This window comes from Salmo salar, chromosome 06, assembly GCF_965601325.2.
Source record: "Salmo salar chromosome 06, fSalSal1, whole genome shotgun sequence".
NCBI classification, from domain to species: Eukaryota; Metazoa; Chordata; class Actinopteri; order Salmoniformes; family Salmonidae; genus Salmo; species Salmo salar.
In genome coordinates this window covers 32,730,313-32,745,191 of record NC_138296.1, presented here as the reverse complement: position 1 = coordinate 32,745,191, position 14,879 = coordinate 32,730,313, and the positions used below count along the sequence as shown (strand labels likewise).

At 40.9% G+C, this 14,879-nt stretch overlaps 1 protein-coding gene across 2 annotated transcripts; it reads right to left on the bottom strand.

Annotated features, from left to right (window-relative positions):
• Positions 1–4,837: 4,837 nt before the first annotated feature.
• Positions 4,838–13,710, bottom strand: LOC106606918 (ER membrane protein complex subunit 10). Of its 2 annotated transcripts, XM_014203388.3 has the most exons (8): positions 13,573–13,710; positions 10,328–10,394; positions 10,095–10,207; positions 9,887–9,997; positions 9,599–9,783; positions 9,366–9,456; positions 5,751–5,851; positions 4,838–5,125 (listed from the first exon to the last, which is right to left on the bottom strand). In XM_014203388.3, exons 1-7 carry the CDS (start codon positions 13,666–13,668, stop codon positions 5,762–5,764), a joined length of 753 nt encoding a protein of 250 aa, XP_014058863.1. In that variant the 5' UTR covers positions 13,669–13,710; the 3' UTR covers positions 4,838–5,125; positions 5,751–5,761. The 2 variants fall into 2 exon arrangements, with proteins under 2 accessions (XP_014058863.1, XP_014058862.1); XM_014203387.3 differs by lacking the exon at positions 5,751–5,851.
• Between the last annotated feature and the right edge of the window lie 1,169 nt (positions 13,711–14,879).

Here is a 14,879-nt window from a genome sequence, read left to right as displayed (position 1 = left end):
TAATATGGACTCTGTCTTTTACCAAATATGGCTATCTTCTGTTTACCACCCCTACCTTGTCACAACACAACTGATTGGCTCAAATGCATTAAGAAAGAAAGAAATTCGACAAATTAACTTTTAACAAGGCACACCTGTGAATTGAAATGCATTCCAGGTGACTACCTCATGAAGCTGGTTGAGAGAATGCCAAGAGTGTGCAAAGCTGTCATCAAGGCAAAGGGTGGCTACATTGAATAATTTCAAATCTCAAATATATTTAGATTTTTTTTACACTTTTTTGGTCACTACATGATTATGTGTTATTTCATACTTTTGATGTCTTCACTCTTATTATACAAGGTAGAAAATATATATATATTTTTTAAACAACCTTGAATGAGGAGGTGTTCTAAACATTTTGACCGCTAGTGTATATGTGTGAAATATGTTTTGATTTAGAATGGACCAATATCATGGACCTCTCTCTCGAAACGGTGGTTCCTTTTCATGCCAGCCAGGTAGGCTATACTCCTGTTGTAAAGATAAGCAATGTGCTTAATATTAGGAAAGTTGAGAAAAAAAATATAGTAGGCCTAGCCTATAGAAAGGTGATAGGATATTGTGAAAGGATATTGTGAATGTATCGTGTGGAGCTAAATGCGGAGCTATTGAATGACGATTGCATTGCCCTTGCAGATACTGTATGATTCTTGGGCTGCGGGCTTGTGTTGAAGTGTTCTAGCTTGTAATGTCAAAAGCCATGCTGTCGGCATCCTCAGATACTGCCTGGGAAGGTGCACCTTACCTGCCTCTTATCTCCAAATAATTTCAAACAGGAGGATTTCTGTATTTCTGTAACAAAATATCTTCCTGTCAGGACACAGTGTTTCATTGGGTCACTGTGTTCGGGGACATCTAGCTATTAGAAGAGGCATTTTAATGAAGTGTAAGTGCCTGCTTCGTGCTGGCCACCAGAAGACCAGATATGTTGTGTGTGGTATGCTAATAAACATCAGCATTCAACACCCACAGCGTAGTGTTGTCAGTGTGTGGACTTAAAGAGTATTACAGTAAGATCTTTCAGCACTCCCAGGGTTACTATGCATCATTATTATATAGACTAATACCACCACGGTATATTCCATACAGGAACATGTCCAATCACTGAGTTATCTGATAGCTAGTGTTTTATTCCATTTGTTACGAGTTATGATAATGTTATAGTGGTATGGTGAAATGACTAAAATAATGGCACACTACGCATACTGTACCATATAGATTTAGAAGCATAATTGTATGTGGGAATGCTGAATTTAAGCAATGGCTAATACACTTCTTGTAAAAAGGATTACATAGTTTGCTACATGTACTAATGTAATGTATAAGAATTGTTGTTCATGACTTATATATGATAACGTGTTCTCATAAATACACGGAGGCGGTTTTCGCGGCATAGGTTAAGCCTAGTCCTGGAATAAAAATCACTTTCAATGGAGATTCACTGTCTGGGAAACCGCCCCATGGTGTACCATGTATACATGAGTTACAAACAGTTTACTAAGTAGGCCCTGGAAGGAATAGGACTTGGTATCCTACATTGTGTTTACAGAGCAGGGGTACAGACAAGGTAAACATTAACCAGCATTAAAGATATTAAAGATGTTTGCACTAAATATGTTTTCCCTATAGCTGCGCCAGAGCAACATAAACCCCATAATACTCCTTAATCACAGGATATCCCAAGCCGGGGGTCCCTGCCCACACACGGTGTCATGGTGACATTGTTGGTTTCTTAGCGACAGGGAACCCAGAGATTTATGTGGCACCACCAGCATGCAGGCGGCAGCCCAATTGGTTTGTAAGATTTATCTTACTCTCTTCACCCTTCACTCACTCTATGCTCTACCTTCTTTCTCACCCTTTCATTTCTTATCCTTCGATTTGTCTATTATTCCCCTTTCCTCTATCCCATGTGGCCATCCTCACTTTTCCAAATTTATTTTGGTTTCTCTTGCTTAGCTATCTGTGGCCTGTGATATATTCTCTGTCCTTGACACCATACACCACTCCATAGCGCTATGCAGAGCCTTATATTTTGGTATATTGATATATATTGGTAGGCCATCATTGTAAATAAGAATTTGTTTTTAACTGACTTGCCTGGTTAAATAAAGGTTAAATAAATACATAGAAAATATTGAGAGGCTTTAGTGCTATGAACATGGCTGTATGCTGATAATATACACACCTCCATGGGACCCTGTGTTACCCACTACCCAACGTGTGTGAGTGGGGAAGTTAAAGCATATGAGCTGGACAGGAAACATTTGAACTCCTCACATAAAACATCAATATACCGCTCACTTTTGCTGGTAGACATGTTCTGTAACAGAATTATCCAATTTGATCACACATCAAAACAGTGTTTCATCTAGAAACTACAGTATGGGCTTGTTTATGCATTTTCTTAAATCCCTTTTTAAAGCTAAGCAACAAACTCATAAGATTCCATTCTTGAAGATTCCAACTCTCATGTGCATGCACCAGTGTCATCTTCCCCCAGCTTCCTGGTAGACAGGCATTCATCAGGCCTGGTGCTGATAGGCTCCTCTGGATGCAAACTGGACTCATGGGTAGATGTAACATAGTAAATGTAAATCCTGACACTCCAATTAGTATGATATGTTACGTTTCCTATGGTATGTATTAATTTGTGGATGTCCATCATCCATTTCGTATGATATGTTATGAATTACAGTTCGTATGATATGTTACAAATTGCAATTCGTAAAATGTTACAAATTGCAATTCGTACAATATGTAAAGCATTTGCTAAACTTACGACGTTATGAATTCCAATTTGTTATGGCTAGTTTTAGCTAGGTAGCTAACGGTAACATTAGCCAGGTGGCTAACGTTAGCTAGTCTAGAAGTTTGGGTTAGGAGTTAGGGTAAAATGTTAAGGGGAAGGGTAGCTAACATGCTAAGCTGTTGTTGTCCTTGATGAGAATCGAACACGAAACCTTTGGGTTGCTAGACGTTCACGGTATACGCCCGACCAACCACCCAACTTTCGTTTTTGCCTTAAGTAAATCTTCTGTCTTATGTAACCATACCGAACGTAACATATACTAATTTGAGTCTCCTGGATTTACATTTACTATGTTACATCTGGTCTATGAGACCAGGCTGCTGGATGAGAGCTATTTGTGGAGAAAGTAAAAGGTGACCAACTGATGGACAGGCTGGTGTTTACGAATCGTTTATGAATAAGGATGGATTTTTCATTCAACAAAACATCAGTGGTTAGTTTGAGAGAGATTGGAGAGCTTCAATGACATAGATATAGGTCAGGTATAACATTCAAAATCATATTAATTCAGATATATTCATACATTGTTATATTTGTATTTCATACTTCCATGATCCTGTGGGCTGCCACTAGAAAGAAGACAGATTTTTCTGATATAACTTTCCCCACGTTGCTTGAGTGTTTTCTACTGTCATATGCCTTCCCACCTGACAGTGGCATATCTTTTTACTAACAAATTACTTTGTCGCTCTCTCCCTTCTTCCATTCAAGCTCTCCTTTTTCCTTCAGCTGTCCTCGTCGCCTCATCCTTTCCTTTCTCAAGTTAACAGAGCGAGGTGGGAGGAACATGGAGATAAGGTTGAGATTAAAGGTTTCAGGGCAGAGCCTAACATAATGCTGTGTGTTTGTAGCACCAAAGTGGTAGGTGGTGATGTGGGGTGGGGGGCAGAGGACACTAAAGCGATGGAGCTCAACACTGAGCCTCTGAAATAAGGGGCTACACCTCACAGCTGTGTACATAGACTAAAAACAGACAAAGGAACGTTGAGGCTGACTGACGAGGGGTGGCCATGTTGACACAGGAGTTCCAGAACATTCTGTCTCTAAAGCTATACTGCTGGCATTCTACAATCCCCCTAGCCTGACTCATTCTAATAAATATGACGGAGAGGAGAAGTGTGATTGGAAGACAGAGAGTGAGAAGGGTAGAGTCCAATTGGGAGATGGGTAGAGACTGAGAAGAGTGGTAGAGAAACAGATGGAGAAGGGTTGTAGAGAGACACAGGGGGATAAGGGTGGTAGAGACAGACAGAGAGAAGTGTGATAGAGACACATATAGAAGGGTGGTAAAGACACTGAGACATAGTGAAACTATGGCTTAGAATTCAGCAAAGATGAGATGGGAGTAAAGGCAGTAGCAGAGAGCCAGGCAGAGAATTGAATAGAAGATGGCCAGCAGAACGATTTTCACAAGGGACAGAGTAACAGATCAGAGAAGAAATTTGAGGAGAGGGGTTGGACTTAACCAGTGACTCAATAGTGTCCTGGCAACACTGTATTATTGGACTGCGAAGCATGACTGCATTGATGTGGTTTTATGTGCCCGCTTGAATATGCGTGCCAGTCAAGCCATGCAATAAAATAGAGATTAATGGCAGGACAGGGTATGTGATCTGAATGACAGTTCTCTGACACTGCAATAGCTAAACACAACACACCTTATTACACTACTGTCTACAGCTATTACACAATGTACTTAAGAATTTCCACAAACAAAATGCTGCAAATATTGTCCATGGCGACATGTTCACGAAAGTGACAATTTCCCTTTGTCATCCTCCATCGAATTGCGTTAACGTTGAACGAATCTTCAATAAGGCATCATTCTGGATGGGCAGAGAAAGAGGACATCTAGTGGCGTAGAGAAGACTGAAAACGCCCAATTCTCAGCATCCCCCCAGCCACTCACCCCACTCTTGAATATATATCCAGTGGCATCATACTGGCTAGTGGCTATCAAATACCATAGTCAGACAGACACAGTTATCAGGTAGTAATAAATATTTTATTTTTCCCATCACTTCAATATTAAAAATGAAGTTCATGACATACGTTCAAGGTTAGCTCATCTGTCCATATTAGTCTATGTGTAACAGTGTGTTGAATGATGTGCATTTCTCTACATAATTATTTACAAGTAGAAGAAACTGCTCCACATAAATCATGTTGGCATGGCGATCATCGGCCTCCTCCATTAGCTGCTCCACCCCCGGACTGATCCTGAGCTCCTGACATCATCAGGAAGAGAACGAGGGGAACAATGTACATCCACTGGAGAGAGGGAGGCAAATGTTCCTGTTATTATCAAATGATACAAGATGTTAATCTAACTCAGGGTAAGACTACAAGCTGTGATTAGTGATGCTTCTCCTGCACAACAGTCCCACAGTTTCATCCTGTTCAATGTCCACCTCACTCAGCAAACGAGAGAAGGATAAAGAGTGGCTGAGAGTGAGGTGAACAGTGAAGTGAAACACATCTCAGGGTCAATGCCAATGTGTGTGCAAAAGAAGGAGGCACAAAATGACTGTGGTGATAATAATCTAATCCACTTTAGCAATGAAGGTGTGTATGTTGTCCAATCCTATTTTACCAGAGTGCTTCAGCTTATTACTAATCAATGGGACACACCTGGATTAATTAAAGGTGTGCAGGGACAAAAAAAACCTGATCATTAGCACTGGATCATTAGCATTGACCTTGAATGACAAGGACAGGAGGGGAGGGACAAACAGGAAAAATGATTAGTGAAACATGTTAGCATTAATCAAATCAGTGAACAGTATAACACATATATACATAAGCTTGCAAGAAGCAGAAGAGACACAGAGCGCAGCACAGACATAGGCTGACATCCCAGAGTGAGTTGCTGAATGAGCCAAAGTGAGAACAGTACTTGAGTGGGAATCAGCTCTGCTGCTCTTCGGCTCCCCCTGCTGAGGGTTGTGCCGAACTGCTGGCCATGAGGAAGATTGCACCTCCCAGAATCAAATACCACTGGAACACAGCACAGCATAGCACTAAGTCAACAAACGGCACAGCACTGAGTCAACAAATGACACAGTCACAATCAGCAACACAGACTCATAGACAACAGCACTGATTAAACCAAACACAGCAATGGAAGCACAGCACATAAAACAACACAGCACAGAGCCCTATACTATGAACACGGTTTGAGCAGTTAGTGAGGTAACGTTGGTCAACTGAGTTAAACTCGGGATAACTGGTACCACCGAAGTGGCTCACCTTTTAGCCAGGTACATTTCTATGGCAACAAATCCTTCAGAACTCAGGGCTAACTCCATTTATCCTGAATGAAGTGTGTGAGCTGCGAGTCGAGGACCAACGCAATCAGATTCCCTCCCTCTCGCAAAGATTGCGTAACCATCCCCTTCATTTGAGGAAGACGACTTTGTGTGTTAAAATACGTAGAGTTAGCGGCAGGCGGACAACAATATCAACCGTCGTAGTACGGATAAAGCCTGCGCTGGGATGTGAAGCTAACTGAAGCTGGCTAGCTTTAGAAAACCCCGAGTAGCTTCAAATCGTAGCATACCCCTCAGGACAGGACATATCCGGATTGGCTAAGGTTAGACAAAACAAAAACACAAAACAACATGCAGATATACACTGAGTATACCAAACTTAGGAACACCTTCCTAATATTCAGTTGCACCCCCCTCTTTGCCCTCAGAACTCAATTCATCGGGGCATGGACTCTACAAGTAGGGCTGTTACGGTGACCGTATTACTGCCACACCGGCGATCACGAGTCATGATTACAGTCAAATTCCACGTGACCGCTTAGTTACGGTAATTAGGCTTCTCCAAGCTCTGATGCTGCTGCTGGTCATTAGTAACCTACCAAACTTGCCAACTGCCTGGTACTCTGCTCTCTATGGTCCCTCTAATCACTCTGACATCAATGCAAATGTAATCGAAAATCAAATCAAAACACTTAATGAGAGCCCATGCGTGTGATGGCCTCTATTAAAAAGAGGAGGATCCCATCAGCTTTCTATAGGCTAGGCCTACTATATTTATTTCTCAACTTTCATAATATTAAGCACATTGCTTCTCTTTACAAAGGAAGTATAGCCGACCTGGCTGGCAAGGAAATAAACCACGTGAAAATCATCCTCTATTCAAGTGCATAGATTATGTATTTTTTTCCCCTGCCCCGAGACCGGTGCATGATAATAGTACATTCTAAATCAAAACTAAATTTCACACTAATTATTTAGTATATGTAAAGACAAGAATAAATCAAGAATAGTCTGATGGGTGACAATATTAGCCTATCACTTGTGAATGATGCCCAGTTTGTGTGCAGTAAGGAAAGAAACAGCACATGCCTTTTTTGGGGGGACTTTTTCAAATCATAGTCGCACACATCATGTAGCCTGGCCTATATGTTTAGTTGTGATACAAACCATATCAAAAGTTGCCAAATAACTTCTTAAAATTAAGCATATTAAATCAGCTTTACAACGGGTTCAGGGCCTAACTGGCATACATACGCAGCATGTGAGTCAAGTTTGGGGGAAGACAATTTTCACCATAAAAATACACCTTTATAAAAAACGTTTAAAAAGCATTAAATGCATAATCGCATTTGCGGTCACCTTTGAGAATTATGTTTTCCCACTAATGGACATCCACACTTACAGCCTACTGCCATGTGCGCATTGCTGCGCTTATAATGTGAAGAAATGCCTAATAGTTTAGCAACATTTTAAACTAAATGTTCTGATCTGTCAGCTTCATTACTTAAAAAATGTTTTTTGATGCTAGTATTCATTTGGGATCTATCCCATCCCACAACTGTCCCAGACTATTTCTGGAATATTTATTTCTGGAATATTTATTTCTCGCACAGAATAGGTACATTTTTGTACTATGGGGGATGGTAGATTGACATAGGCGAGTGCTTTTGCTATTCGTTAGGCCTTCTCATCTTGTTGGCTGACGAAAAGTAAATGTGGACAGTTCTTTCAATATGCGCCTCGGAATTGGATAAGGACGCGCACAATGGCGTCCCCGAAGTGTCTGTCTTCACTTGTAGCCTGTGAGAAAGACATGATCACGTGACGGAGAGCCAATTGAGTGAGAGGTGCTTTGGATCATGCAGCCGGGAGAAGGGAATTATAATTATTATATTCAGCCCAAGGGCACAACGGCCACTGGTGGCAATGGCATGGATTTTTTTAGGAGCAATACGGCCACACAAAGGGGATGCTGCCAGGAAATTCGAGGCATTATGAAGTGCTTGTCAAATTGTGAATGAGACTGACTTGTGTACAGCCTGCGCAAGAAACAAAGCAGAGCTCATGTCTTTCATGCGACTTTTTAAAAATCCTCATTAGAGTCGCATCATGCAGCCTTAGAATGTATTACAAATCAAAACATATAGCCCAACATTTGTATCACAACTAAAGTTACAAATATAGTTACAAATATCTCTAAATTAAGTATATAGGAGTACCTGTTTCTTTGTTAATTGCTCAACACAGAATCCCATATGCGCACTCCCTCAAATCAAAATATCCTTTCTATTTTATTCAACCATGTTCAACTGTATTATACATATTATAAAATAATATAAAATAATGCCACAGAATTCTAAGCAAATCGTGTCTGCTAAATGAACTAGTGCAGCCCACAGCCATATGGCATAGCCAGATCAGGGTCTAACACTCAAGAGTATGCTATTCTGTTCTGAAATAGACCACATTTTCTTCATATCATGTTTCTTTAGACCTGTCTAAAATAAATCATAGATTTATTGTGATGGTGTAAGCTATATTACATGGATTTATTAGACTTTTTAAAATGTAGATGTTCCAAAGATCTCCATCAGTGGTTTGTAGGCTATGCGTGGAAGACAGGAGATGCTAAATGTGTTTATGTTAATTGACGGCAGTTATTTGCTAGACAATCACCGGCTTATGAAACGTTATTACCGCCACAGCCCTATCTACAAGGTGTCGAAAGCGTTGATGTCCTTTGGGTGGTGGACCATTCTTGATACACACGGGAAAGTGTTGAGCGGAAAAATCCAGCAGCGTTGCATTTCCTGACACCATCCTGTGCGCCTGGCACCTACATACCCTGTTCAAAGGCACTTAAATCTTTTCTCTTGCCCATATACCCTCTGAACGGCACACACACACACACATACACAATCCATGTCTCAATTGTCTCGAGGCTTAAAAATCCTTCTTTAACCTGTCTCCTCCCCTTCATCTACACTGATTGAAGTGGATTTAACAAGTGACATCAATAAGGGATCATAGCTTTCAACTGGATTCACCTGGTCAGTCTGTCATGGAAAGAGCAGGTGTTCCTAATGTTTCGTACACTTAGTGTATATATAACGGAACAGAGCAGCTTAAGACTGAACAGCAGAGCAGAGTTTAAAAGACTTGAAGAGCCCAGGGATAGACCCAATAGACGGTCATAATGACACAGTGCAGGACACAAACCACGGATGTCTATGCACACTTACATATTTGGCAAAGAAGGATTTCTGCTCCTGTGGCTTGCCTCTCTTTTCATGTTCTATGTCCATGCGTTCAATAAACAGAGCAGTCTCCGGCCTGGGGGAGAGGATGATGAAGGATATTGTTAGACAGAGAAAGGTTGAAGTCGACCCAAAAGAGTTAGAAAATCAAATCAAGATTTGATAGAGCCAGAACCATATTTCTGTGACCAGAACATCAATAAGGACTGAGGACTCACTGGGGTGCATTGGTAGGCGCTATGATGGTCAGCGTAGTGTTAAAGGCCTCCAGATCAACTTCGTCCTCCACCTCTGTCCCCCGACACGCGCCTGGAATGGTCACTATGGAAACGCCGATGAGGTAGCCAGAGACATCAGTGTGGAGGGTGATGACATCGCTGAGGTGGGACTCAACTAAAGAGCACTGAGGGAGACAGAGAAGAAACAGATATGTTTACAAAAGACAATGCCAATGAGGTGTGCTGTCTTTTTAATTTCAGCTTGCTATGAGGGTGAGACACACATACCGCTCTGACGAACGCCGTCAGGTAGCCATCCATCTGGCGCTCTGTCTGCCTGTCTGTCAAAGACACTCTGGGCACTCGGATTTTGTACAGACCATCCACAGCAGCCACTTCCTGTGTCAGAGGGACAGGAGGGATACAGATTCAGAACAAAATCCTGATTGCTGACAGTAAACTCCAAACCACATCTGCCTCTCCCTTCCTCTCCTACCTTCAGAGTGTTCCTGTCCTCCTCTGATAGCTGGCTCTGGGAGAGGGACACACTGGTTTCCCTCCCACCCCTTAACTGCAGAGCTCCACGCACACGGAACCGAGACACATCATCTGAAAGAAACAAATGGTATAACACATGATGAGCACCAAAATCATGACCTCGATATCTCCTTCATTTGGTAAATGGAACCTTGAAGAATAGCGTATCACAGTTAGAAAATACATACTCACCAACTTCAAAGGAATGCTCAAGAGGGACAGAAAATCCACTGAAGTCTGTGTCCAGCCCATCACCAGTCTGTGGAGAAGGAAATAGATGCAGTTTTACTAGAAAGAATAGATTCCGACTCTTGCTTACAGGTACCCTGTGGTTGGACAAGCTTCCTGTTTAGATTAAGACACTGCGGAGCCGGAGCGAGAAATGGCTTGGAAAATGTACCTCAATCCACAGAATTGTGTTGTACTACGAATGATCCAATTATCCCAAATGTTACACCGAGACTTTTTTTTTTTAATGGCAGTGTCTGTCAGCCAATCAGCTCCTTTGTTGTGTCCCCGACAACAACAAAAAAATTGGTTGACCAAGAGTTGTCTGTTCTTTCGACCCATCGATTGACACATCCTATGTGTTTCAACTATATGCACAGAGCCTGTCTGATGCTTTTAGCGAACTGTTTGATGAAATAGTTAAGACACAAATGACTAGAGGGAGTCCGACCGCAATTGATTTGATTGTGCTGCCTGGCTCAGACTTGCTGCGCTGTGTTAAAAAAAAGAGAAAAAAAAGACAGCAAATGACTGTGACGAGCACCCGTTGTCTCTCTCTCTCCTCCCTGCTGCAGCGACCACAGAACATCAGTGTGTATAGCACTGTCTGTGTTGCTGAAGCTGCAACATAATTACAGCCATTTCTGACCGAAATTCCTCATTTATTTAGGAAAAACTATCCCTATTCCCTCAACCTGTGCTCTCTTTATGTGACATGTATGCTTCGCATGCACGTGACGTAACCAATAGGGCCTGACCTATAGCATATCATAATCACATCAATAAATTGGTTATAAGAAACTCTGTTCACCTTAACACGTGACAGCAAAATGAATGAAGAGGACATGACAAATAAACTTGAAGCAGGGGAATCCTTTACTGGTTGCGCAGGAGGTAAAGGGGAAGCCAGATTATTGGAATAAATTTTGCTAGTTGTGGAAAATACTGGAGATCAAGAAAAAGATGGTATGGAGCAAGTGCTGCGTGCATATTAGTCCTGTGTGTGCCAAACAGGTGCTATTACACTACAATATCATTTTTCGGACCGTTTCGAACAATGTAAACAACACTAAATAAATTAGAGTCTGTTGTAATGTTTTTTTGAATGTAAAGACTTTATTACAGCAAAGACTAAAATCATTTGTGAATGCAATTTCCGAAATGAAACGGTTTAGGCCTATTTATTGTTTACGCTAATTATTCATGAAATAATTGCTTGTTATTTTATTTTAAAACTAAAATGCTTGATTGCATTGCTGTGTGATGACATGAACGGATAAATGATTGAGTGATGCAGTAGCCTATATAAGTATTGAAATATAAGCCTAAGTAAGTAATGGTATTAAGACTAAACAGGATGCACTCTTTGGCCTACAGCTTGATGGTGGTTGTACAAGGTTGCTAAACTATGCCTACTAATGATAATGACATGACTTATTATTATAAGGATGATCATAATAATAGTAATAATAACAATAAGAAGGAGATCAAGGAAAAAGGGTTATTATTATCATAAGTATATTTTTTCGGTCAATCTGGAACAGTGAAAACACTAAATAAAGGATAAATAATACCAGAGAGGCTGGTCTAATAAAAGAAAAGTGTAAAGCCTTTATTACAGCATAGCTAAGATTAAAAACAGCAGAATTTGTGAAATTGTTGGTGCTCACAGAATCAGTAGGCTATCAACTAAACACTCAAATAGGCAACAGAAGCAGGATCTGTCTTACATTTAACAGTTAGGCTATTGATTATAGACCTAATTAAGTTGGGGTTTCCTCTCTCCTCATTTTTCTTAGACAATTAAGGCAAGGGCTGTTTTCTCCTCTCCTAACTCCTCTGCTGCCTCAGCCGCATTGTTCTCAACACCAATATGATGGTTTACTTTGCTATTATGCACATAGCAACATGGTCTAGGAAAAGGCGCCAATTCAACAGGCACTGATGTGTTTCAGAACTGCAGACTGCGACCACTATCCAACGTGGGACAAAGCGCATTTGTTATAAAATAACCATTATTTGTGTTGCACCATTGTTCTTACATAATATAACCATATACAATTTTAGTAGCACATGTCTTAGACTGATGGACTGTGACATTCCAACGGCCTCCACAATGGATCAGTTCACTCAGACAGGTGCGAATTAGACAGGTGTCTTGTACACCATGATTTTTTTTTACTAAAGAAATCTCAGTCGACCAACAACCTATCAACCAAACAATCGACCAACTGACTAAATGGGGTAAGCCATATTTTCAACACGACCTGTCATTCCATAATGGCTGCTGGGGCTACTGCTTGCTAGCTAGCATTAGGACGAAAAACGGCAGTTTTCCAGAAAAACTAGCAGTACTTCACTCTTCTCAGTGTAACAGTTGAGATAATGGGACATTTTGAAGTGTAACGCATTTTCTCACCCCCCGTGGTTTATTAACCTAAAAAAGTATCGAAACTATCGCGTAGAATCGGAATCTATTCTGGCTAGCAATTTTACTTACTGCATTGGCAGTTCCCAGGGCAGATCTGCACTATGGGCTGTATAACTAATTTGATTGGCTTTTGAAATTTGGGGGTAGAACATTTTAACAGAAGTGCAGCAGCAAGAAGGAGCAAAAAGTGCAGTTAACTAGCTAGGGCCCCATTGGATGCTGTAATAGAGATCTACCCTGGGAGAGTTTACAATGAGCTGTTCAGATGTAAGATGACATTTCCACAAATTGGTCCTGACATTCAAACATAGTGGTATTGATCCGAATTCTTCTTGGCTTGATTTACAGTGCATATGTGTTGAACACATCCGTGCAATATTACAAATGACTACCATGGCGTGACAGAAATTGCGTACCACCACCAAGGCTGTCAAAACCACCTACCTAGATAGCTAGCTAGCTAACTAACTAACTATGGCTAGCTAAACAACATAATATCAATCTAGCGAGCGTTACTTATAACGCTAATTTTGCTGACTACTTAGCCAACGTTACGTGTTTGATAGACATTGATGAAAACATTATCTGCACAGTAAGTAACGCTGTATTTGATGCATATTGAACGGCTGTTTTGCATTCATGCGTTGTCTTCATTAACTAATTTGGCCAGTTAGCTAAGGTCGGACGGTTAGCAAGAGCTAACAGCAAGCACATTAGTTGTCTAAGTTCATGGAATTAGATATTGGCAAAGAAAAAACCCCCAGCGGTTTTGACATACCTTTCTGCCAGTGTTGCAACACGCAAAATCAGCACACAATATAAGTATTGTGGGAATAATTGACAGTAACAAAAACGACCGTGGTACTGAAGCCATTTTGTCGGTCCGTGCGTCAAAGTAAACATGGAACTACGCGATGACGTAGTATACTGGAGAACGAGCACCAACCTATAGTCAACTGCAGGTGGCGATAGAGTAGCGTTGATAGCAAACTTAATGCAGGACTGTTGAAATGTCTAAAACGGGAGATTGAAAAACGAAAGGTGGGCCTACGAAAGGCATGGGGATGGAGCGTTGGAAGTTAAGACCAAGTTTAGCCATTGTTCTCTCTCTTACGTCTGGCTTTCACAAGAGAAGGTCACGGTTGTTTTATAGGGTGTCCTTCATTTATTTGGCGTGGGCTACGGCCAAACAGTAGCCTGTGTGAAGTTGGGTTAATAAACCGTAAATTCGTAAACTCAAACCTCTATCTGGATAATTGTTCCTTTATGATCTAGTCAGGTCATAAAAAAAAACAAAAAACATTACAGTTCCTCAATGTAGGAAGCAAGCATTTTTGTAAACTTGTGGTTGGCGTGTATTTGAATACATTTTTTATTATGTTTAAAAAAGTCGAATAAGATAGTCCTTTTTAATCTCCCAAAGGGGAAATTTGATAAAACAAAACACAACGAAGGCCGCACAGATGCTAAAAGCAGAACATCAAACGAATATAAAAAACGAAGTGTTCATGTGACTTATTGAAGAACACGTGATTAGTCTTGTTCAAAACAATGTGTTGCGCTCCCGTTCTTTGCGTTTTAATTTAACTGTCTTAATATTTTACCCTTCGTTTACTAAATAATGTATAGGCCTAGGGTTATCCGTGAGACTAATTATGTATATTATGGACTTCAAATATATTATTTGCTGTGACAGAGAGTGAGGGCGAGCATAATTCTAGTAAATGGCTACACAGATACACTCACATTGTCACACATTCAATACAAGCAAAAGGCCCAGGAGTGTAGTCATGTACCATCCTGTTTCACTTGGAAACTGTATATTTTACCTTCCTTCCCAGGATTCCTGTTTCTGTCTGAAGGTGTGAGCATTCCTTATGGGACATGGCAACTCCCCTGCCATGTGATTCTCTCAAATTCTTGCTTTGAATCCATTCCCTCTCGCTGGGGCTGCCCATTACTCTCTGTCACCACTCTCAGACAATGGTACTGCCTCCCTGTACACCCCTCCATACTATTCTTAGGACAATCAGCACCATGTACACAGCATGTCCCTTCATGTGAAACTGTAGAATGACCTTCAAA

What these genes read in the sequence shown, in the direction of transcription:
- LOC106606918 (XM_014203387.3), bottom strand. Translation starts at nt 13,668, where the DNA reads ATGGCTTCAGTACCACGGTCGTTTTTGTTACTGTCAATTATTCCCACA. An exon ending in AGGACAGGAACACTCTGAAG is followed by an intron (nt 9,998 to 10,094) that starts GTAGGAGAGGAA and finishes CCTCTGACACAG; the next exon opens with GAAGTGGCTGCTGTGGATGG. An exon ending in GCGCCTACCAATGCACCCCA is followed by an intron (nt 9,457 to 9,598) that starts GTGAGTCCTCAG and finishes CCTCTCCCCCAG; the next exon opens with GCCGGAGACTGCTCTGTTTA.